This window comes from Paraphaeosphaeria sporulosa (assembly GCF_001642045.1).
Source record: "Paraphaeosphaeria sporulosa strain AP3s5-JAC2a unplaced genomic scaffold CC84scaffold_2, whole genome shotgun sequence".
NCBI lineage: Eukaryota > Fungi > Ascomycota > Dothideomycetes > Pleosporales > Didymosphaeriaceae > Paraphaeosphaeria > Paraphaeosphaeria sporulosa.
This window is the reverse complement of record NW_017253361.1, coordinates 577876-600679: the sequence shown is the minus strand read 5'-3', so window position 1 is coordinate 600679 and position 22804 is coordinate 577876. Positions and strand designations below refer to the sequence as shown.

The 22804-nt window shown below is 53.0% G+C and overlaps 7 protein-coding genes across 7 annotated transcripts; 3 read left to right on the top strand and 4 right to left on the bottom strand.

Annotated features, from left to right (window-relative positions):
- Window positions 1-233: 233 nt before the first annotated feature.
- CC84DRAFT_1183757 (uncharacterized protein) lies at window positions 234-1927 on the bottom strand (the record flags this gene model as incomplete). The annotated part of the gene is made up of 2 exons (XM_018180706.1): window positions 234-695; window positions 746-1927. The coding sequence occupies 2 exons, from the start codon at window positions 1925-1927 to the stop codon at window positions 234-236; spliced, it is 1644 nt and encodes a 547-aa protein (XP_018039744.1).
- A 503-nt stretch (window positions 1928-2430) lies between these two features.
- On the top strand, window positions 2431-4465 carry CC84DRAFT_1202134 (MFS general substrate transporter). The gene is made up of 4 exons (XM_018181753.1): window positions 2431-3013; window positions 3062-3567; window positions 3614-3736; window positions 3787-4465. Exons 1-4 carry the CDS (start codon window positions 2534-2536, stop codon window positions 4250-4252), a joined length of 1575 nt encoding a protein of 524 aa, XP_018039743.1. The 5' UTR covers window positions 2431-2533; the 3' UTR covers window positions 4253-4465.
- Window positions 4466-7310: 2845 nt separating this feature from the next.
- On the bottom strand, window positions 7311-13080 carry CC84DRAFT_1136998 (uncharacterized protein; the record flags this gene model as incomplete). Its single annotated transcript, XM_018176123.1, has 3 exons — window positions 12926-13080; window positions 11921-12875; window positions 7311-11870 (listed from the first exon to the last, which is right to left on the bottom strand). The coding sequence occupies exons 1-3, from the start codon at window positions 12988-12990 to the stop codon at window positions 7311-7313; spliced, it is 5580 nt and encodes a 1859-aa protein (XP_018039742.1). The 5' UTR covers window positions 12991-13080.
- Window positions 13081-13344: 264 nt separating this feature from the next.
- Window positions 13345-15704, top strand: CC84DRAFT_1183754 (uncharacterized protein; the record flags this gene model as incomplete). Its single annotated transcript, XM_018180705.1, has 2 exons — window positions 13345-13667; window positions 13715-15704. The coding sequence occupies 2 exons, from the start codon at window positions 13345-13347 to the stop codon at window positions 15702-15704; spliced, it is 2313 nt and encodes a 770-aa protein (XP_018039741.1).
- Window positions 15705-16479: 775 nt separating this feature from the next.
- Window positions 16480-17059, top strand: CC84DRAFT_1160546 (uncharacterized protein; the record flags this gene model as incomplete). The annotated part of the gene is made up of 1 exon (XM_018177526.1): window positions 16480-17059. A coding segment is annotated over exon 1 (538 nt), but the record flags the coding sequence as incomplete, so codon positions are not given.
- A 501-nt stretch (window positions 17060-17560) lies between these two features.
- Window positions 17561-18649, bottom strand: CC84DRAFT_435256 (uncharacterized protein). Its single transcript, XM_018186253.1, has 2 exons — window positions 18280-18649; window positions 17561-18195 (listed from the first exon to the last, which is right to left on the bottom strand). The coding sequence occupies exon 2, from the start codon at window positions 18172-18174 to the stop codon at window positions 17836-17838; it is 339 nt and encodes a 112-aa protein (XP_018039739.1). The 5' UTR covers window positions 18175-18195; window positions 18280-18649; the 3' UTR covers window positions 17561-17835.
- An 851-nt stretch (window positions 18650-19500) lies between these two features.
- CC84DRAFT_1160543 (NAD(P)-binding protein) lies at window positions 19501-21174 on the bottom strand. The gene is made up of 3 exons (XM_018177525.1): window positions 20623-21174; window positions 19969-20560; window positions 19501-19828 (listed from the first exon to the last, which is right to left on the bottom strand). The coding sequence occupies exons 1-3, from the start codon at window positions 20728-20730 to the stop codon at window positions 19506-19508; spliced, it is 1023 nt and encodes a 340-aa protein (XP_018039738.1). The 5' UTR covers window positions 20731-21174; the 3' UTR covers window positions 19501-19505.
- Window positions 21175-22804: the final 1630 nt, after the last annotated feature.

Sequence of the window (22804 nt, the reverse complement as noted above, 5' to 3'; positions counted from 1 at the left end):
CTGGAAGTTTGGCCCGCTAGTTGCTCGACCCCTTTCGCTGTATTTGTTGTGTACAGAAGATGGTGATACCTGTATCGCAGATTTACTGCAACATCGAAATAGGTTCATCCTCAGAAGAGCGCGCGTGCCTCGACTCCGGAGGACTGTCATCTGCAGTAGGAACTTGCCCAAATAGTGTATGTAGGCCAATGTAGGCCATTGAGGAATTGCCATTCGAAGCTGGTGAGATCTGTTCAGGCAATCAGGATCTCGTATCCTAACTCTTCGATGTCGGAGATCCAGCAGCCACTGGTGGCGCCATGTTTGTCCTTGCAACTCCAAATCACTTCCAAGGTCTTCTTTGCTGTGTGGACATAACCCCAGTAGAGCAGATTATAGAATTCATCCAGTTTGTCCATAATCCACTTGCGACGAGCGAGGCCTTCGCATTCAGCGCCAGCAAGGAACAAGGGCCAGCTGATCGATTTGTAAAGCGTATCACCAGGTTTAAAGAACGAGACGTGCTGAAGAATTTCGTCGGCTAATCCAGTGAGACTTACGAGTGCGAAGCCGCTGTCCGGATCAATAAGCGGGTTCGTGTATGGCAAAGCGCGGGCGAGGTATATGCAAACGGCAGCACGATGCGCGGCGGCTATGTGCATGCGATGATCAAGGTCTTCGAGGGGAGTCGCGGGTTCGAAACCGTATGCCCATGACTGTCCAAATCAGCATGGAACGTCCAGAATGAATGTAGAACTATACGTACTGCTGGGTCAAAGTCAAGAGCGGCTTTCAACAGATTACCTAGTTGGTCCTGGACGTGCACTGCGATTTCGTCCTCAGTGCGCTCGCGTGTGTCTTCCAACTTGAAGGATTCCACCATTATGCGCAGTAATGGACCCGGCATCGAGAGATAGTTGTTCGTCTCAGCATATTCCAGAATAGGCCCCAGATCGATGGATTCAGGGATTAACAGCCTTGCAGTAGAGAAAGTAAAGGTAGCGCCAATCACAAAGAACACAAGGAAGTCTGATAGTACAGTAAGGCGTAGCTTGCTCATGGGATTTTGCAAATATGGAGGCTTGTCAAGGCGCTCAATTATCTGTCGAGCACCCTCGACATGAACCCTCCATTTGTCTCGACCGGATTCGATTAGATCATAGTTGATGAACATGAGTATGGTAGCTAATATGACATCCGCATTAGCTGGGGTGAGCGATGCGACTGATTTTGCCATAAGCGAAAGCGCTTGCTGCTTTGCGAGCAGAGCATCCGCGTAGGACGTCTTCATTGGTCCCCCGAATCGGCTCACGGATTGGTAATATTGTACCAGACATGGTCTCTTGTCTGGCTGGTATGTTGAAGGAGTGATAGGATCCCGTGATATGTTAAAGACATGATGAGCGGAGCCCGCCAGGATGATGTGGAGCAGCGCAGGTGAGGCGATGGTTGCGGGGACGAGATCGCGAAATGGATTGTGCCCAGGTCCACCGTCGTATATGACTAAGTCCATGCATATTTGTGTGACATAATGATAGAGGTAATACCGCGAATTTGGGCTCAGATCTTGGTAAAGAGGGTCGACCAGGGCGGTGTGGACCGCTGCCTCGGGCTCTCGTCTAGGCACTTCTTCAACATCAATGTTATCCTCTGGCTGCTCCTTCGAGTCAATTGGAATCAAAGGGTTTGGATTTCCTGCCGTGATTGCATGTTTTGCGGACGCGCTTCCTTTTCTGGACCTGGGCTGCTGCTCTTCATAAGTCTTTCCCATCATCTTGCCGCGGCTGGCCACCCCTTGATTCCACACGAACAGCTTGCCGTAGCCAAGACATTCGGAATTGGAGGACAGACATTTGTGACAGACCGGTAGCGACCGATCGCATTTCCAGCGGCGCTTCCTGCAGTTGTGGCACGCTTTTGTAGGGAGTGTGATGTCGGGGCGTAGCATTAGTGAGGATCATGCGGGGTATGTCGAGGTTTCTCTCAAAGCGGTTATCCGCTAGTATCGTCTGCGGATGGCAGAGCAGAATATACCGAAAACGTGGACTCAATGACCGATACGCATAGGCATGACTAGAATATCGGAAGGGCAGACGCGAAAACTCGGCCTTGGCTGTTCGGCAGACATGCGGATCTCATGATGCGAACGCAGGCAATATTGACCAGTCATATCGCCTTAAGCTAATTACATCATCAACGCTCCTTGCCATTTTAGCGCAAGCCTTTCATCGCGCCTTTCGTGGCAGCTATGCGCTAAGCCCAAAAAGGCAGCCAAGCCTCATCGGTTGGTGTGTGGTCCACATCTAACGGATTTGTTGTGGACGTCACAAGAACACCCTATGGCTGAGAAATTCCTGAGATTTCTCAGCTATCGAGTGCTCACCGGGGTTTACGGAGCCCGAAGCTCTACATAGTACTTCGTAAGAGCAACTTTGACGCAGGCGAAGTAACAATGAAGATCAAGTTTTGCTGTTTGATTTTCGTCATAATAATTCATTGGCTCTACTTTCCAGCTTGAATCTTCAAAATCAGTCGCTCGATACTGGCCTCCAACATGGCATCTCTAGACGAGGTAGAGACAGCCCGGTCAGCACCACCCTCAAGAGGCGCATATACATCTGCGGAACTCGAAAGATTAGGACGAGAAAGACCGCCGGCATTCAAGACGATATGGGTTGAGCTGGGATTCTGCTTCTCCCTATTGGGGTCTATGTTTGTTGTCGAATACTTCGTTTCAGGATTCAACGTCCTACTCCCAGCACTTTCCGAATCCCTTCACATCCCCTCACAGGCAGAGACATGGCCAGCAAGTGTGTTTTCACTAGTCACAGGCGCTTTCCTACTTCCAGCAGGACGTCTCGCGGATATCTTCGGTGGTTACACTGTGTTCACGGTTGGCATGGCTTGGTTCGTGGTTTGGTCTTTGATTGCAGGTTTCAGCCAGAACTACATTATGCTCATCTTCTGTCGAGCACTGCAAGGATTTGGACCAGCAGCATTCATGCCTTCTGGAATAATGCTTCTTGGCAGTATAGTAAGTCTGGATCCCTTCTTTTGGTGCGCTGGTCTAAACAACCTACAGTACCGCCCTGGTCCCCGAAAGAATCTCGTTTTCAGCCTTTATGGAGCATTTGCCCCAGTCGGGTTCTTTGCGGGGATCTTCTTCGCCGGTCTTGCCGCCCAAAGCTTGTCCTGGCAATGGTACTTCTACATTGGCACTATCATGCTCGGCATTGTCGCCCTAGCCTCCGTCCTCTGCATACCGCGCCACACCATTGAAGCTCACAAAATACCTCCTAAGATGGATTGGTGGGGAACCTGCACCATTGTACCTGGCCTTGTCCTTCTCGTATACGCAATTACCGACGGATCACATGCACCAAACGGGTGGGCAACACCGTACATTCCGGTCACATTTGTGCTAGGTTGGATCTTTGTGGGGATTTTCGTGTATCTTGAGGGCTGGGTTGTTGAACAGCCTCTGTTACCAGGAGATTTGTTCCACGTCAAAGGCATGAAGGCGCTCACAGTAGCGCTCTTCCTACAATATGGTGTCTTCGGCATCTTTTTGTTTTATGCGAGCTTTTAGTAAGTCACCAACCCTTCGCCAATGCTGTTGCTAACATCCACGCAGCATTGAAGAAGTACTCCAAGCCAGTCCATTATTGACCAGTGCTTGGTTCGCCCCCATGTGTATCGGTGGTCTCATCCTTGTAACCGTCGGTGGCTTTGTCCTACACTTGCTGCCCGGCAGAATGTAAGTCATCTACATCACCACTGCAAATAGCAGTGCTAATATGTCACAAGTCTACTTCTAGTCAGTGGCTTATCCTTCGTCATCTCCGTCATGCTCTTCGCCATCCTTCCGGACAATCCAAACTACTGGCAATACATCTTCCCGGCAATGATATGCGCTACGCTTGGTATCGACATCACATACAATGTCTCAAACATCTTTATCACGACTTCTTTGCCAAAGGCTCGCCAAGGCCTCGCAGGCGCCTTCATAAATTCCATCCTCTTCGTTGGCATATCTTTCTTCTTGGGCTTTGCGGACCTGGCAGTGACGATGACCGCAGATCGGGGAAAGAAAGAGAGCTACAAAGTTGCTTTCCAAATGTCGATTGCTCTTGCAGGTGCAGGGCTCTTGATTATGTTTGTAGGAGTGAAAATTGGGAAAGCAAAGAGCGAGTTGACTGTCGATGAGAAAGAGGAGTTGGGGAGAGAGTTGACGAGGAGGAATACTGGCGATGATCCCAGCGCGGTGCCATAATTCACGAGCTTGGCTATCTGGAAGGCCTTGTGTGCTCAATCAAATTTTGATAATGATTGAATCACGATTTCACTACATCATTTCGGTTCAACAACCAGGATCGGTCTATACTCATTTTTTACAGCACTAAATTGCTGCTCATACCTATCAGGTTTCTCCATTGATATAGATAGATGAGTGCATATTACAGAATTTCTAATTGTTGGACTGCACAACGATATATAACGTCATATTTTTAGTCTTTTCGTTCACATTCAAATACTTACGACCAAGCAAGCGACTTCGCTATGTTTCGATCACGGACACTCCCTAAAACTGCGTCAAGACACAATCCTACCCAATGATTCAAAGCAACATACTAACGTATTGATCTAATTACCAGTTCCCCATTCGTGGGATTGCTTTACCACTTCCCACAGTAGTCAAGGGCCAACGAGAAAACGTCAGATAGTCTAGAGGTTTACGTGAAAACCACCACAACAGGTGGAATGATGCCCTACAATATGCGACCAAATTTATTCCAAGACTCTTTTTCTGAGACAATGACTCTAAAATAGAGTTGTTGAATTAAATTAGCAGTTTCCTGTAAGTTTGTCAGGTGTCTGGGGTGTTATATTGCGGCACGTCGTCGCACTTACATTTACTTCTCATCATCCTACACCATTAGTTGTAACTGGAAAGTGTCGCTTCTCTACTTCTGAGCTCCCTTGCCTTTATTATACTCCAAAAATCCATCTAAACCTTGTCTTTCTCAGATAATACGTACACTCAAGAGCTTGAAAAAGCGTTCAACGGGAACACTAGTCTTTGTGCACGGTGCCTGTTAGGGGATCATGGCACAGCTGATTTTACGACTGCTTTCGAGAGGTGCTGGGGGAAATAGTGTTTCCTCCGGCGCAGATAGCAAAGATTTCAAGAAGGCGGACGGTCTCACCGAGAAGGTGTAAGGCTACGCCAATGTCGAAGCTCAAACATCTAGAAATAGAGAAGCAAGATGGAAGACTGGCGAAAGCTCAAGGAGTTGCGTGATAGCGCCCTGATCCGAATCTAAAGTATAAACTCAATGAGCCGAGAGCCTCTTCAGATACTTGAAGGAAAAGGCCAGGGTTCGTCAAGCAGGCCAGCCCAGTGTAAACACCCCAGTACAATTTCGAATCTACCAATGAATCGACTACAAACGCTTCCACGAGGGTCTCGCATTAAAAACATCCAAGGGAAAGAAAGCCGCAACAGAAGGACCTACCAAGGAAAGTCTACTGCTTAGCACAATCGAGAAGAAGAACTGGGAGCAGAAGTTGCAAAACGAACGAGACGAGGGAAAGAATTATGCACAAGATAGGATCTTTAAGATAGATAATCCGATTTGTAATGCTAAATCATGCGGTCCAAGTATAGTTCTAGCCAGTTACATTCGTATCAACAACATTCCGGATGAGCTGCACATTTACTCTCCCCGATTCTGGCGTCCAAGTTCAAAGTCGAATAGTACAACATCCGAATGCAACAAAAAGAAGATCGGAGAGATAGCCAACGCTCTGCTGCACAGAAGTCAGCTAGAAACACAGTGGGATTCCGGTAGATACTGGCGCAACGTACAAATGCTGAAGTCAACATGGACCAGTTCCCTGGAGATTACGAACGCCTCCTGTGTCAACATGGGGAAGACGATAGGCCTCGATACCTCTTACGAACTGCAGATAGTGGACGACACGATCTGTATCTGTGCCGGGTTATTAACCATATGCCCTCATCAGCCCATGCCAGTCTCGCCGCCCCCCACACATACTTCAGAGATGATGAACAGTGCCTTGGGGCTTCCTGCCCACAACGCCCGCATGATTGAGGACGAGAGGCTTAATGTTCTAGATATCAAACCGCCTACTAAGACATTATCGAGGCAGGCACGTGGATTAAAGTGTTTTCTTTCCATGTTACGTTCTTAGATGTATACCCGCGTTTCGAAATGCACAATAACCTTCTCGTGATTCTTCTCGAAACTCGTAAATTTCTAGCACTTGTCTTCTCTCGTCCCGCAGAGAGTGGCGCGAAAAGCGTACCGGTCCATCTAGAGAAATCCTCACGGGAGCTCAAAGACAGACGGTTTTTGAATGCCAAGTCTATCAATGGGTTACATTCTTGGAGTCTCGGGGAGATGTTCACAGCACCTAGTCCTGCGAGGATTTAGCAGGATCTGGACTTGTGTGGAACGTTCAAAAGTCGGTTCAGAAAAGTTCTTCACGATTTGAACATTCAAACAACTTTGACAAGCGCTTCATCAAACGTTCAGCAGAAAAAGTCTTTAACATGGCCTGCCCGGTGTAGGTCTAACGACACACCGGTGCTCGTTCTAGAATCCCGAGAATACAGACCCCAAAAGAGTACGCTGAGCTCAAGCGGGAGGGTGATATCAAGCACGAAAGGCACACTTTGTGTGTTCGAAGTAGAAAATATCGCCAAATTCCAAGAGGGCTAGCAGTTGGGATAACAACTTCAAGGCCCTCGTGGGTAACCTTGCCCTGAAGATCAACGTTTCCATCTCACGTTCCGAACCTTCGCTTTACTCCTCAATCTCACACACCACAGCTGGCGTGTCCACCACCCGCATCGACTCCCCCGACATGTCAGCTAACCGATTACGCGCGCCACACGAACATCTCGCTCTGCGAACCAATTGCATGTATCTTGTCTTTCGCAACCCACAAGAAAGGCACAAGCTCTGGGTGGGAGCACAGCGTCGAGAAACCGACGTCACATTCGCCCATCCTATGTGTGGCGTTTTGGAGCCGTCTTTCAGGATCTATCGCTCGAAATTGAGACTTTACTGTTATACAAGTGTAAAACACTACGCAACCGTGCCAACGGAACAGAAACCACTTCCCACCATCGCTCTCCTCTACATCTCACAGCATACTCCCCATCCCCACTACGCACGACATCACACCAACCAACCTTCCCATCGAGAAAAAAGCAATCATACTCCAACTAAACACCAATCTATCCTACCATACACCTCCCCTCCGCCGTCCCACCACACCCCCATGAATCTGCGGCCACACTCCTACCCCCTCCCTAATCCCAAACACACCCCCGCCGCCTCGATCTCCGCAACAACTTTGTCCTCATAAGCCTGCGTCCCATCCCCGACCACGCGCTCCCTCAGCGCGCCCATCCTGCCTACCCAACCCTCAATATCTTCCTTCACACTCTCCCGATCCCACTCCAGACTCGCCACATCACCCGGCTGCACGCCCTCCCTGACCCCACTAGCCTTAACCGCGTCGATGATACTGCTTATGAGTGCGAGGCTGTGCATCTCGCTCGCGAGATTCAGCGTGATCTTGCCGACATACCGGGAGTTGAGCGCGTTGGAGCTGCGGGCCAGCTGCTCGGGGAACGCGTTGAGGAAGCTCGATATCTCGGCCGCGAGGGGTGCACCCACAGAGAGCAGGAGGTTCAGACACAGCGGGAGGATGCCCTTTGTCCAGATTGAGTGCATGCGGACGGGGTTATCAAAGGGGCCCATGCCACCGGGGCGGCGAAAGTAGTTCATGAGGTTTGCGTTGTTGAGCTGGGAGAGGATGCCTTCGACGGCCATCGACTCGGCGAGGCCGCGCACCGACGAGAGGGAGAGGATGAAGAGGAGGGAGAGCTCTCCATAGATTGGGTCCGAGGTCGTGCCTGCGCCGTTGGTGTGGGTGTCGAGGGTCAGGCGGTCGGACCAGGAGAAGAGAGAGGAGGCGTAGCGGACGGTGTTGCTGTTGGCGAAGAGGAGGGTGATTTGAGAGTGAGATGTTGCCATCTCGGGGATTGCGGTGATGCGCTGAACGAGGGCGGTGAGAAGGGCGAAGTCCGAGGGAGAGACGGAGGACGGGTCGTTGTGGAGCTGTGTTGCGAGGCTGCGGAATCCCTTGGCGACAGTGTCGGAGAGAATTTCTAGGAGCTCGAGGGAGATGTTTATGGGCGCTTCATTCTTATTCTTGGGCTGCACGATAGTACCACGGAAACTTGAGCGCAAGGTCGCTTCTTTGGGGTCGACCTTGTCGGACGGGTCGACAAGATAGAAATGCAGCGTGAGATACAGAATCCTGAGGAGCGTGCGGTAGTAGTCCACCTCCTCACTGGAGAAGACGACATCAAAATCGGCAGTAGCCGCACGAACGGCTTTCCAGACCGGTCCCAGCAGCAAGCGTGCCTCTTCAGATTTCAAGCGGTTTTCCACAAGCCTTTTGAGCAACGCGAAGGCGAGGTCAGCCCGTAGGATCATAAGCTGTCCAAATAGAGCTTCGGGGAGACTAGAGTCCGCGTTTGCCTTCATGCATTGATTCGTCACCTCGATGAGACACGTGGTGATGCGCGGGTCTTTCGTGGCAAAGTGGCCTAGCTCTAGAGCAAGCAGTCTCCAGCTGTGTAGAAGCTTGACGTGAGAGTCGACGAGGCTGAGATTTCTGTTGGCTCGCTCGACCTCTGCTTTGAATCCTTGACCGAGCCTAGGTCCTAACCACTTGCCGTCAAAATCGAGTAATGAAGAAGCGATATCGGTATCATAGAAGAAGCCAGGTCCGTAAGACGAGGGTTGCATCGTTGTGCGTTTGAAGTTGGCGAGCTTGACCCCAGGAAACTTCTCTTCGATGTTCTTCTGAAGATTGGCATGTAGGGCTACTTTATACGGGGGCAGCTTCAAAGCCTCGTTCTGGTAGTAAGCCAGCGCGCCAAATATATCCTTGACCGATGCATTGTCGCCAGACTGTCGAGCGCTATGCAGGTGCATGGCCAATATTTCGGCGGCCAGTGAAGCAAATTTATTCTCCAAAGAGCGAAGTTCGATGGCTTCTTCTGCTTTCGGTGGAGGCTGATTTGATATCCATTTAAGGAACGCGATGAGCTGCTGGATAAATTCCTTCCGTTCCCGAAGATCTCCCATCGCCCATGACCAGTGATTCTGCGCCGAGGTAATGAATTCCAGCATCGCCGTCCACAGACTCCAAGGTGGGTTTTGACGGTTTAGGTCCAGATGTGACAATGCATCAAAGGCTCGCGAAAGGAGGGACTTACTCGCGGGTGCTTGAGAATCAGTCTTCAACTTGCTCTTGACAATCTCTCGTGGCGTGCTGCCAGTGAGCAGATACAACGCGAACCATCGTTGTTTGCATGTGACTACAGCGGTGAGCAGGCTCCAAACGCTTTTCTGGATGTCGGTTATCTTCAGCGGTTCGTCTAGCTGGGATAACACAAGCATGAAGTTCTTCGCGGTCTTTGGGCCAAGGTGGCCAAGGAGCGAAGGAGGCTCACGATGCTCTTCTTTACGCGGCGTTCCCTTGATCTCTTGTGATGGGTCTTCCACAACGCGAACCGCACCACGAACTAAGATCTCGAGTAACGTGACAACTGGGGACTTCCACACCTCACTTGTAACATAAAGTCGTGCTAGGAGCGGTGTAGCTTTGAATAGTTGCTGTTCAAGATGTGTCCAAGGCCTCTCGAGCAGTATCGCGACACGTACAAGAGTCTCTGAAAACACGAGTGTTGACTGAGTTTGACGTTTGGACAAAGCTGCTCCGCTCGTCAAGGTTGTGTTTTGAAGTAAATCCGTTCCGGATAGTAAAGAGGACAGTATGGGATTTGTTGGTAGGTCGTTCCTAGATCTCGCGAGATACAACTCTGTGATATAGCTGGCAGTCGGTGCAATGATGTTGGTCAATTTCTCGCCGAGGTCGGGCACATCATCGACGCTGTAGGCCATCTTCAGGATGAATGAGAATGCTTCACATATTCCAATGTTGATATGCAATCGGTCTTCGTGAGAGTTGTACTTCCAGCCCAGTGACGTTTCGTAGATGCTCGCAAGCATTTTGCCAAAGGTGAGAAGTGTGCTGCTCATAGACTTTTCCGATGTACCGCTTTCGGGAGCGGCTGAAGCGTTGAAGCGTGTCAAAACTCTGTTCGAGCTCGAGGACTTGCGGGAGACGGAGCGGCCCACAGAATCGACAAGCAACGCTTGGAAGATCCTGATACAACCGATGAGGAACTGATAGCTACCGAGGACCATTTCGGTGCCGATCAAGATGCTGGCTAGGCTGCCGCCAGTTCCATCACTTTGTAGCAGCCGGCTCCTTGCCAGCCATGGCCAGACTCTATTGGGAGCGACTGCAATCAATGCTTGGATAAAGTGCGTGCATGCCACCAACAGTTGGAGTGAGACTTCACTGGAAGGCTCTTGGTACTGCCGAAGCAATTGCTCCTCGAATATAGTCAGCACAATGCTGACAGTATCCGGACTATGCTCTGAGCCAATGCTCAGGGCTGTCAACACGTCAACAGAACAACTGTTTCCGTCGCCTCGGGCCCTAGAAGCTTGTAGTGACGAGTGCATGATGTCGGCGAACAGTTCAATAATCTTAGCAGCCTCGGCAGTGGATGCAGTTCCTTGCGTTGCGTATACGACCTTGGTGCTTCCTACGGGGTACGTTGAGAGCAGGTGGTAGAAGTACTCCAGAGCGGAGTGAGGATAGCGCCACCGCGTAATATAGGGTTGGTCAGTGTCGTCGAGAATAACACCCGGCGTATCTGCATCGATGATCATGGACGCCTCGACTTGCGGCGCAGAGTTGGGAGCAAGTAAACGCCGTTGGGTCGAGAAGCTTGAGGTGCTGGATTTGGTAAACTGCGGGAGATCTACTGCCAGTGCGACACGATTTTCATTGGCATCCTCGTGTTCGAGGCGGTAGTCAACAAAGCCAACCGGCATTCGTTGTGTCGCTGAACCCATTTGAATCAGGTCATCGTAGGCGGACGCGTCTCCATTTTGTTTCGGGCCCTCCCCTCGGATCAACGCGCTTGAAAAGAGAAGCAAAGGTTCCACTTGGTAGGGGTAGTATATCTGAGCCGATTGAAGCAATTTCCGTCGAAGCTCAGGGTCTTCCCGAACGAATGTCACCACGGGATCATCGGTGTGACGAGGCGCATCGTACGCAGACCAGTTGTGCGCTGACCTTTCGCCTACTAGGATCAGATGAACACAATCAACAAGGCCTTCGTGGCTAAAGTCTATCGCATCGGTGTACAAAGCTGCGCGGATGACCTGCACATACAGCAACCGAAATTTGTCGCGGGAGACTCGATCGATGCCAGATCCAAGTGCAGTCATGCCAGTACCGAGGAGGCCGGCCATGATGCCGAGTACACCTTGCAAAATGCATTCTTCGGCCAGTTCGGCGAATACTGACTTCTCACTTGTATCGAATCTCTTTATGTGGAGTGCCGCTTCTTCAAGCTGGGAAGGGGCTGGGAGAGACATGCGTGAGCCTGGAGCAGCCGATTCCAATTGACGCTCCCGTTCCTCTTCGATCTGGTGGCCATGCAATGCAAGTCGCCACAGGATAGAGGACCAAGCAAACACTGCGGCAAGCACCGGGGTAGGCCCTAACAAGACTGAATACCGAAAGGTCTGTGTAAGTACCTCAAGCACACCACCGTCGAGGATATAAGAGGCTGCGCCCCACTGATCGTATCTGTCGTAGTCAAAGTCATCGAAGATTTGTTGAGGTTTCAAGATCGCGACGGATATCTTTGAAATGAGCACTTGAATCAGGGAAATCAAGGGCCCCTGGCCTTCGAGCTTCTGAAGAGAGATTAATACCAAGATTGACAGCTTCGGCATGGTGAACCTACCTCGGGAAAATCTTTGTAAAAGTCCCGGCGAGCTATCGTGATAAACCAACGCTCTACACTGGAGCCGAAGAGCACGTCTTTCGCTTTGGCGTCGGCGTGAAACAAGGTCAGGTGTAGAATGTGGGCAATTTGAGTGGTGTGGCTCAGGATCCATTGCGCAGCAACATTCTCCGCTATCGATTCCGGAACGTCCCAAGCGCAACCGTCGTCGAGTGCTTCTACCCTCTGTTCGAAAGCCGTGATGCACCGGTCCAAAGCAGGCGCGTCGGAAGCTGCATCCTCTTTTGCGTTCTGTCTGTCGGCAAGAGCTTGTCCAAGCTGCTCGAAGCGGTCATCGCATACGCGGTAATCGGAGGGATAACGGGAATTGTTGGTGCGCAAATCTCGGGCAGTTCCCCACGCCAAGAGCATCTGGCTTACCCTCAGGATTGCCGTGCAGGTGGAGAAGTAGATGCCAATGAGCCTCAGTTTGCGCTGGTCAGGCGAGTTGAACTGCGAGTTTGTCTGCTCGTCCAGGGTCGCCGGGGCCCTCAGGATGGACATGTTGGGGACAAAGGTCGAGGCGCCCAGGTTGGTCAAGCCGGCAGCCTCCTTGACGCTCAGCACCTCCTCTTCTGTCAGGCCGCTCAGCAGCTGCACGGTGGGCCTGGTCTGCCATTCCTGCACAGCGAGGCGCAGGGCGGCGTACTCTGAGATCTGCGCTTCTTTGGACAGCCACAGACTATCCTCCTTGATCTCGTCCAAGTTGTAGTGGTCACTGTGGGCCGGCGTGACGCTGATCGGGGCGGTCGCAGACTCGAACCTGGCCTTTTCCTGGGGCGAGGGCTTGGGGAACGGGGCCCATGGGCTGCTGAGGATGGCGACGTTCTCGTCGGCGGTCAGGAAGGCGCGCAGCGGCTGGCTCTTGGCGGCGGTATCGGGGTCGCAGAGGGCGCTGTAGGCGATCTCCCAGGTGCTGGGCCAGTCAGTCGTGTCTGGGGAGAGCTGTGCGGTGGGTACACATACATGAGCTGCTGCTCGCCGTGGAAGCACTTGGCGAGGTCCAGGGCGGCCTGCGGGATGGGGGCCATGGCGGCGCGGGGATGCGCGTGTCGACTCAGCGCTCAGCCGGAGTCCATCCAGGTCGCAGGTGCAGGCGTGGGCGGTGTCTGGCGTGGGCGCATCGGCGTGGGCGCCAAAGTTCGAGCAAGCTCAAGCTTTCTGAGCGCGTCGACGCACGGACCCCAACCGCAGGGCCGCGATTTTTGGGGATTGTCGGCGGGACAGGAACAAAGCCCCGGCGGTCCATTATTGCGGTACATTGAGCGCCAGCGCTGCGTGACTCACTCGGCCGCACCCAGACTGGCCTTGCTGGACCTTCGTGCTGCTCCGACTCCAGACATCCAGCCCTCCAATTCCAAGTCGCATCCGCTCGACTGCCCGCCATGCCCTCCGCGCTGCCACTCATCGACCATTCGCCCCACCATCCCGAGGCCTCGCCGCCAATTCCCACCGCAAGCAACGTCATCCTGGTCGACAACTACGACTCGTTTACTTGGAATGTCTACCAGTATCTCGTGTTCGAAGGCGCGACCGTGACGGTGCTCCGCAACGACGAAGTCACCCTCGACGAGCTCATCGCGAAGAACCCCACCCAGCTGGTCATCAGTCCCGGCCCCGGCCACCCGGAGAAGGACGCTGGTGTCAGCAATGCCGCCATCGGCCACTTTGCAGGAAAGATTCCTGTCATGGGGGTCTGCATGGGAGAGTGAGTCACGTTGTGCCCGCGCGAGCTCCCGCGACTGACGGCCCCAGGCAATGCATCATCCACAGTCTCGGCGGCAAAGTCGACGTGACCGGCGAGATCCTCCACGGCAAAACCTCTCCGCTCGTGCACGACGGAAAGGGCCTATTCGCAAACGTCTCCCAGAACATTCCCGTCACGCGATACCACTCCCTGGCAGGCACGCACCAGACTGTGCCTCAATGCCTCGAAGTCACCTCCTGGATTGAGAGCCCGGAGGGTGGCCGCGGCGTCATAATGGGCGTCCGGCACAAGGAATATGTGCTCGAGGGTGTGCAGTTCCACCCCGAGAGCATCCTCACCGAAGAGGGCCGACAAATGTTCCGAAACTTCCTGCGCATGCAAGGTGGCACCTGGGCCGAGAATGAGAAATTGACAAAGCAGGCACATGCGAAAGCAATCGGCTCTGCACCCAACGGAGCTTCAGCCAATGGGGCTCCGAAAGACAAGCAGACCTCCATCTTGGAGAAGATTTACGATCACAGACGAGCTGCCGTGGCCGAGCAAAAGAAGATCCCTTCACAACGACCGAGCGACCTACAAGCCGCGTATGATCTTAATCTAGCTCCCCCCCAGCTTAACTTCCCGGAGAGACTGCGCAAATCGCCTTACCGCCTTTCGCTCATGGCTGAGATCAAGCGCGCGTCTCCTTCCAAGGGCATAATCTCGCTATCTACATGCGCTCCTGCACAGGCCCGGACATATGCCAAAGCCGGCGCGAGCACCATTTCTGTCTTGACTGAGCCCGAGTGGTTCAAGGGCAGCATCGATGACCTCAAGGCCGTGCGCCAAAGCCTCGAAGGCATGCCCAACAGGCCAGCCGTCTTGCGGAAAGAGTTCATCTTCGACGAGTATCAGATTCTCGAAGCCCGACTTGCCGGTGCGGATACAGTTCTGCTCATTGTCAAAATGCTGGACGAAGCCCTTTTGAAACGACTCTACAACTACTCTCGCTCGCTGGGGATGGAGCCCCTGGTAGAGGTCAACAACGTCGAGGAGATGAAGATTGCAGTCAATCTCGGCTCCAAGGTCATCGGAGTGAACAACCGCAACCTCGTCAATTTCGAAGTTGACATGGACACCACCAGCCGCCTTATGAACCTGGTTCCCAAGGAAACCATTGTGTGCGCTTTGAGTGGCATTACCGGGCCCCAGGATGTCGAACCGTATGCGCAAAACGGGGTTGGCGCTGTGTTGGTCGGTGAGGCCTTGATGCGAGCGTCTGATACCGCCGAGTTCATTGCACACCTACTTGGTGGCAGCACTCCTTCAAAGTCAGCGGTAGCGTCATCACCCCTGGTCAAGATCTGCGGTACTCGGAGCGTGGAGGCAGCCAAGGCAGCCATCGAGGCCGGTGCTGACCTGATAGGGATGATCTTGGCTGAAGGAACCAAGCGAACCGTTTCAACAGAAACGGCGCTGGCAATCTCTGAGACTGTCCACCAAACCAAGAAACCACACGCTGCCAAGGCCGCCGCAACTATACCCCAATCAGCATCCGATTTCTTCGAGCACGCAACCTCAACCCACATCTCCTACCCCGGACGGGCACTGATAGTGGGTGTGTTCCGTAACCAGCCTCTAGAATACATCCTCGAGCAGCAGCAGCTGTTGAATCTGGACATAGTCCAGCTCCACGGACAGGAGCCTATTGAGTGGGCAAGGCTCATACCCGTGCCCGTCATCAAAGCCTTCGGCCCGAAGGACGTTGGCATCGGCCTAAGAGGATACCATGCGCTTCCACTCCTCGATGCGGGATCGGGAGGCTCCGGGCAACAGCTCGATCTGAGCGAGGTCAAGGAGGCTCTTTCCAAAGATGACAGCATCAAGATCATCTTCGCTGGGGGCCTCAATCCCGACAACGTGCAGAAGGCTCTCGCAGGCCTGGGAGAATACAGATCGCGAGTTCAAGCTGTCGATGTGAGTAGCGGGGTCGAAGCGGACGGTCAGCAGAGCCTGGAGCGGATACAAGCGTTTGTCAAGGCAGCGAAGAGTTCATAGGTAGACGGTGCAACGAGTACACCCAGTCCTTGCGTCGGCCAAAATGATACAATTTGCTAGCAATATGTCCAAACATTCCTGATCAGAACTGGCCATCGTCCCACCCCTGCAGCCCTGTGAGATCGAAGCTAGTGCGGTTGGGGTAACATTTGAACGCGTTCTACAAACGATGCAGGGATACACATAGGATTTGGAAAGCTATATGGAGGCCATTGAGTCTGATTACAGCCATAATTTCAGCGCAGGTCAGTCAATTTTTGTTGCTACATGGAATTGCAAGTACTGTCGTCAGAAGAGGCAAGAGCGTGCACGCCTCACCTCTATTCAACTGTCGCTCAATCACCACTAGACCCATCTTCCACGTACACCACTTGCAGCTTGATCACTCTAGAAGCCGGTTTACGCAGACATGAAGTTTCGCTACTCACTTATGCACTAACCTTTGTCCGGTCACTGAGGGTCACGCAACGAGACACCATACCGTATCCGCAGCCTCTCCGGAACGCCACCTGAGATAAAGACGCGATCGCGATCGCATGCTCCTGCCGTGATCGACAAGCCTCTTCCGCCGCATCGCGGCGTAAATGGCTGGTAGTTGGTGGAGAGTATACTTGACGTCATAGGCATGTTTGGCTCGGAGACATGATGAGCTCACCGACGTTAGGGTAGCGGCGGAGCTATAAGCGTGGGAAATCGCAGACTGGAACAGAATTCACAATTGCAAATCTACTTTCACATATACTTTTCAAGAAAGTGGGAAATTCATTTATACAACGCTTTGCACATACGAGAAGCTACAACACACATCACACCAACCATGTCGCACTCCACGGGAACCAAGGCAAGTCATACACACCTCTGCCCCCTCCTGATCACAAATCCAAAGCACAAATCCAAAGCTAACACTTCCCAGGTCACCGACCCCAACGCCACTATCAATGAATCCACAGGCCTCGTAACCTCCGACTCCCTCGCCGCCGAGTCTCTGAACTCCTCCGGCTCCTTCGCCGCCAACAACCCACACGCGGCAGCCTCAAAGCAGCCCTCTGCCTCCACCACGTCCAACACAACTGACACCTCCGGCGCCACACGCCTCCCGCCTGCCCCCGACGCCGAAGCCCGCGATGCCCAGGCCGGCTGGGCAGAGACCTCCCAGCTCAACGCAGCGCAGGGCCTCGGCGGCAAGTCGAGCCTGAGCGGCAGCGCGGAGTCGTTCAGTCCAGCTAGGGGCGGATATGCGGGTGCGGGAGACCAGGCGCGGGGCGCGGGCGAGTTTACGCCGCATGGCACCAACATCACCGAGGACCCGGGGATGACTGGGCAGACGAAGTTTGGCGCCGTGGGCACGAAGCTAGATCCCAGCCGGAGAGCGGAGCAGGAGTTTGCGAAGAGAGACGCCATGTCCGGCGCCCCCGGCGGGAGTGGGAAGGATCTGAGCAGCCAGACCGGGGAGAGCAAGTTCAGTGGGCTGGCGAGGGACGAGAGTGCGTAAGAAGAGAGACTGAGGGATGTGCGTTGTACGTAATGATCAGGGAAGCCCAGCATTTGGATCAGAAATAACGACGATAATGAACGAACCATGTTTGTCTTAAGACATGAACGCCCACGTGTTTGAGAGGGAACCAATGTTCTGCCAGCGAAGGACCACGGAATGAGTGGAATGGAGTTCTAGATCCATGGCCAGACTCACTCTGTGGTTTGCACAGATGTGCTGGGTGTGGAAGCTCATGCACTTTATTGCGCGCCGAGAGGGGCGCCCGACATGGGAAAGAAGAGGGCACTTCCTCCTACAGACGATGGGGAGACGCTGCGTCGACAGCCCGTTTCCCGCCTGCACGTCACACCCAGGGACAAGTGCTCCCCGATTTCAAGCCCTTCCGGGTCTAGAGACTTGAAATATTCAGCAAGCGCATAAGCACAGAATCAGCACATGGGAGATAGGTTGTCTGTTGGGAATCGTTCATCATTCATATCAGCGTACGTGATGTGGGAAAGCTACTCGCAATCCTCCACTTCCGTGTCGTGCCATGTCCATGTCCATGTCCGTCCAAGCCTTCAGTCCGCATACATAGTCATACAGTCAGGTAACACAAACATCGCCGCAAATCTCCTCAGCCAGTGAGGTAGATGGCTACTTGGACGCGCTGGGCGTGCCGTAGTCCTTGCCGGTGGTCTGCGCGAGCCCGGCCTTGTCCTTCGCATCGCGGGTCACGGCGTCGTTGGGGATGCCGTCGAGCCCGTCCTTCGCCTGGCGTCCGGTGCTGCCCACGGCATCCGTGGTCGCGGGGGATCGCAGCGTCTCGCCGCCGAGGCCCGAGTGCGAGAGGTCCGACGCCTGGCCGCCCGAGCCGACGTTGACGGTGCGTGCGTCGGCGGAGTTGAAGTCGGAGGCCACGGGGGGGTCCGAGGGGAGGGGGAGGTTCGCCTTGCGCTCGTCGATGAGGTCGGCCTTGGATTGGGAGGTGGACATTGTGAGAGTGGTGTGTTTGGACTGGGTTGGGTTAGTTGCTGGGTTGTTGAGGGGGGTAGAGCGTATTGCTTCGAGAGCGCAGCTCGGGCGAGGGTCAAAACTCACGTTGTGTTTATGGAAGATTTGTTGATTGTGAATTTGATGAAGGCTCGTATCGTGCAATGCTCAGAGATTGTGCTACGTGAACAAAAAAAGTCTCTGTTGCAAGATCCCCTCTCTTATATGGTAGCTCAAGAGCTCTGCGCGCATGGTGGGGCTGTGACGTCAAACTGTTCTCATGGGAATCTGCTCGACCCCCATCGAAGATTCCCCTCTTGCACGCTCCACACGGCGGCTCGTTCGCGTTTGCGTCATGTCGACCCGAAAAATTCCATGTTGAGGGTGAAAGGTGGATGTTTGGGGCGTTTTGGGAAGGTTAGCGCATGCATCTTCGGCCTTGTCGGCATGGGCTAGCCGAGCCGGGGGGCGTGCGAAGCGCACGTGCGGTGCATTCACTCTCGCTTGCGCAGGCTTATGTGATTGATATAAACGTATAATCTTACTTTGGGGGTCACTTGCCTATTGATTGCACGCGAGATCTGTGTACGAGGGAGTGTGGATCGCCGCAGGGCTGACTGCACGTCCGTCTTGGTGTCTTAGTAAACGTTCTTGGCTATCATACGATGGGGCCAAAGATTCTGGCCGTTGTTGTTGCTGTTGTTATCGACAAGCTGGGTTACCTCATGTCCGGGATGTGGAGATTGGGCGTCGTATTTGCCTGCTTGGTGCTCATGTCGACCTCGGGAGGCCGCTTAGAAGGTGACCATTTGATCCTTTCGTAGCTGCAGTCGACCATGACTCAACATAGACTGGAAGCGGACTTTGCAGATGTACGAACGGTCTTTTGGTCAATCGGTAGAGTATGAGTCGACAGGAAGTCTAGCATGTCATCTTCGGTCCGACAAACACCCTTATTGTCGAGCTGAACGGAAGATCGCAACTATAACGTGGGGGAACTCCGCCACTACTGAACGATGGAAATGTAGAAAGTGCTTCTCGAAGGGTGGAAGTGATAATTGATAGAGGTCTATGGAGGTGAAACACAAATCATCTGAGTGAAGATCTACTATCCATGCTGAGTAAATGTATCCAACAACTGATACTAAGAAAAGAATACAAGTCACCCTACGATGGGGTGCTATGCGCAACTGCGCAAGTGTAAAGACCCGTCATCAATTCTGCCTTGCCCTTACACGAGGCTTTGTGATGCTAGATCCCGCTACAGCGGACCCAAGGAGGCTTTCTCACGTCTCAGAGATCGCGACTGGCCAGGGCCGCTTTTTGGACCGGTGCTATGGATGGACTCCCCCGTCTAGCTGGTACGTGGCGCTGCTAGGGCACCGAGGCCCAGTTGTCTGGAGCATGTAAGTCCGGGTGGCTTTCAAGGATGACACAGACGACGTACTGGAGAACCAGTTGCGAAAGCTCATTGGTACAATTTCCGGAAACAGAGAATTTAGATAGGCCGGAGACGCAAATTGGTATCGGTTTTCGGAGGTCTCGATAAGCGTTGCGAGCTTCCGTTGCTTGGAGGTGTCGCCGGCTATTTGGGCCATAGTCATTTGGTATTGCAAGTTTGCAGGGTTCTGCCACTCGACGGGATAGAATTGGCGGCCTGCGGAATGTAAGCAGTTTATCGGGATTGAAAAAAGAAAATTGTAGGTTGGAGTGGACATGGCCTCGGTCTAAGTTTCCCATGCCAAGCCGATGTACAGTTCTCTTGCTTCTGGTGGCGCATGAGAAAAGTGAACTCACCTCTACATGATTGTATGGTCTCAATAAGACTCTGCACTGTCATCCTCTCTCCACACATGGTCATCTCTTGAGGCCAGGAGGTCATGTCTAGGGACCTCACAACGAAGCGCGCGACGTCATAAACAGACGTCAGGCACACCACTGACAAGTTCTGACTGGAGTCGTACACAGGTGCAACAGCTGTCATGTTCCTCGGATCGGCAACGTAGTCCCCTTCATTTCCGTACCCAGTGTTTACGCCGATGCGGAGAGATACCATTCCGTTGACGGAGAATCGTTCGTAGAAAACCCCACAGACGAACACGGTTGACTGTATGTAGCCCCGGTAGTGCTGTAATAATGCTAATGCAGCAGCTCTCCCGCGGTCAAGGAGACCATTCTGTGTCCTGACACTGGGTTGTCCCTCGAACTCTGCTGGCACGAATCGACGTACGCGACATGCCACTGCAGCTTCGATGAGACGCAATTGAGCATTGCCTGTGACGGTGGATATGATCGTGTCGACGCCCAGCAACGAATGCTGAATAGAGGACGGGTCATTGTAGTCCACGACCTGACATTGATATCCTTGAGACTGAAGACCTGGCTGTGACTTTTGGGGTTTCAGCTCAAAAATCGGAATGGCGAGTCGATGGAGATATGAATCTAACTTACACTTCTTGATAGAATGACGAGCTGGTGGCTCGTTGACTCATGGATCTGCCGAGCCAGGATCAGGGCTAATCCGCAAGTGCCGGCTACGGCTACCCGCATGATTGACATTCTTGATAAATTCAAGTAAAGGCTGGAACCTATTGAAGCTTGCGCCAGCTGGCTGGCAAGGAGAGATGGTGCTCGTAAGACGGCTCAGGAGTTGACTTAGAAGTTGATATTCACGAGATCTTTCAGATAACGTAGAGTGTCGAGCATACCAGCGTCTTATAGTCCCTGAAGATGTTACATCATGATCAGCTTCTTTCAAGATGCATATGCTTTGTGCGCACTGGCGCATTCTCGTAAGTAACGCAAGAAGGGTCGGTGTACTTGGCCCACCGTCAGACTCTCGAAATGAGAGGTAGTGGGCGTAGCATGGTCCATGTAGGCAACTTGGAATGATCTCCTAAGAGGTTGGCCGGAAGATCGAGAGATTGGACGCATTCGAGCGAAACACTCCGAAGGATGAACAAGGGCTGTTGGGCCGCCCCAATGAAGCAACTGTAACCGTTGTTGCAGGCAAGATGGAGGCCCAACCAAGGAGGAAATGGGGCGGTTTGCGCGGAAAGCAGTGGTCGCGATGCACGTAAAAGGGTGGGGGGAAGGTCTGCAAAGTTCGGTCGCTAGTATGGCTCGGCTTGCTAGGTCTTTAGAAACCCTGCAGTTGCCTACACTGACGCCTCTTCTCATGGATACTATCTCATCTCCGTCCGTAGTCGTAGTGTCGTGCACTCGCTTGTGATGCATTTGCCTCTTTCCCCCTAGCTTGCGCCTGTCACTTAGTAGCAAAAGCCCAAGACCGATCCAGTCGAGTGGGCAACAATGTTTATTATAACTAAAGTGATGCCTGGAGCTGGCTACAAATCTACTAGGTATCGTGATACCATGGTCGCACCAAGCGTATCACCTCCGGCCAGTGATGTTTTCTTGAGGGTGAATCATGCTACGGGACTTGTAGCACTGATGTCTCCGTTGTGGCCGGACAAGGGACGTACCCAATTAGAAGGCTATACACCCTAGCAGAAGATGGCCTACTCGGCCGCGTGGGAAACGGGACAGGGCCAGCATATTTAGGTTTATATTTCAGTCTTAGCATAGCAAGCATACCACATGGCTAGTGGCTCATCTCACACCGCACGTTGACTAGATGCTGGTGTTTGGAGCCTCGACATGCAGGGCCCCAGACGTTAGTGAGCAGGTCAGTGGCGAATCTCAACTGGGGGCATGGTATGTTTGGGATAGAGCACCCAGGGCTGGAACGCACCTCCGAAAATACCTCTTTTCGGTCCATTGAAAAGGAAATTGCTGGAAAGGTGGCCGAATGAGGGAATGGGGGCCAATATCCGGTGAAAGGCCCAAGGGTTCAGTGCGCGTTCTTGAGCTTCAACAAGACTCATACAACTATTGGTCGTTCGAATCGCTGAGATCGAGGAGGAAAAGGAAAATCAACCTAGGCGATGCTGGTTGGGGCACCTTACGGATCTCCCCGTATTGTGACTTTGATACTGCCGACTGGATTATAGGATCTTAGTCATACCTAGCGCCGCTTAGAGGGCCGATCATGGTTCCAGCTAGGTCACTCGAGAGGTGGCGAGGATTGTTTAGTCAAAACCAGAATATGTGAAAGCAAGTCCAGCTCTTCGCGTGTCATACTTCTGCCTTGACCTAATCACCTGGAACTGAACCGGTGACAGTGGAGCAGGTGCATGGAAGACTCATAGACTGAACCACTGTAGGTGCCTTCATATGCACATGACTAGATGACAGTGGAGAAGGGTGTTTCCAACGCTCACTTGCGAGTTCTTCTTCAATGCGCAGGAAATTCGCAGCCGCTGCTCAAGGGTTGAATGCTGTTGGCCAAGGGCGCGCACTAGTGTAGTAGCTGCCTAGGACCGGTTGCCTGCTTGCGAGGGGAGAGAAACCGAAAATGTAGAAGACGCAGATAAGATCCGATCCTCAACGGGCGAGAAGGCGCACAGGATGCGCGGAAAAGGACGGATGGGACTACCGAAGCCATGCTCTCACATCTGTGGGCGCTTTGGCCTGTACCTGCTGGTAGCAAGTTGAGACCGAGCGCGCTTGCCCTGAAAGAGCTAGTCTTTCGAGCACGTGCGCACGCGTCGCGCGCCTTCATGATGTGATG

Excerpts from the sequence above, each read along its gene's own strand:
- CC84DRAFT_1160543 (XM_018177525.1), bottom strand. The coding sequence starts at position 20,730 with ATGTCAATCATGCGGGTAGCCGTAGCCGGCACTTGCGGATTAGCCCTG. Across the intron at positions 20,561-20,622 it reads TCGTCATTCTATCAAGAAGT|TCACAGCCAGGTCTTCAGTC; the intron begins GTAAGTTAGATT and ends AAACCCCAAAAG. Across the intron at positions 19,829-19,968 it reads GACCATACAATCATGTAGAG|GCCGCCAATTCTATCCCGTC; the intron begins GTGAGTTCACTT and ends TACATTCCGCAG.
- CC84DRAFT_435256 (XM_018186253.1), bottom strand. The coding sequence starts at position 18,174 with ATGTCCACCTCCCAATCCAAGGCCGACCTCATCGACGAGCGCAAGGCG.
- CC84DRAFT_1202134 (XM_018181753.1), top strand. The coding sequence starts at position 2,534 with ATGGCATCTCTAGACGAGGTAGAGACAGCCCGGTCAGCACCACCCTCA. Across the intron at positions 3,014-3,061 it reads TAATGCTTCTTGGCAGTATA|TACCGCCCTGGTCCCCGAAA; the intron begins GTAAGTCTGGAT and ends AACAACCTACAG. Across the intron at positions 3,737-3,786 it reads CACTTGCTGCCCGGCAGAAT|TCTACTTCTAGTCAGTGGCT; the intron begins GTAAGTCATCTA and ends ATATGTCACAAG.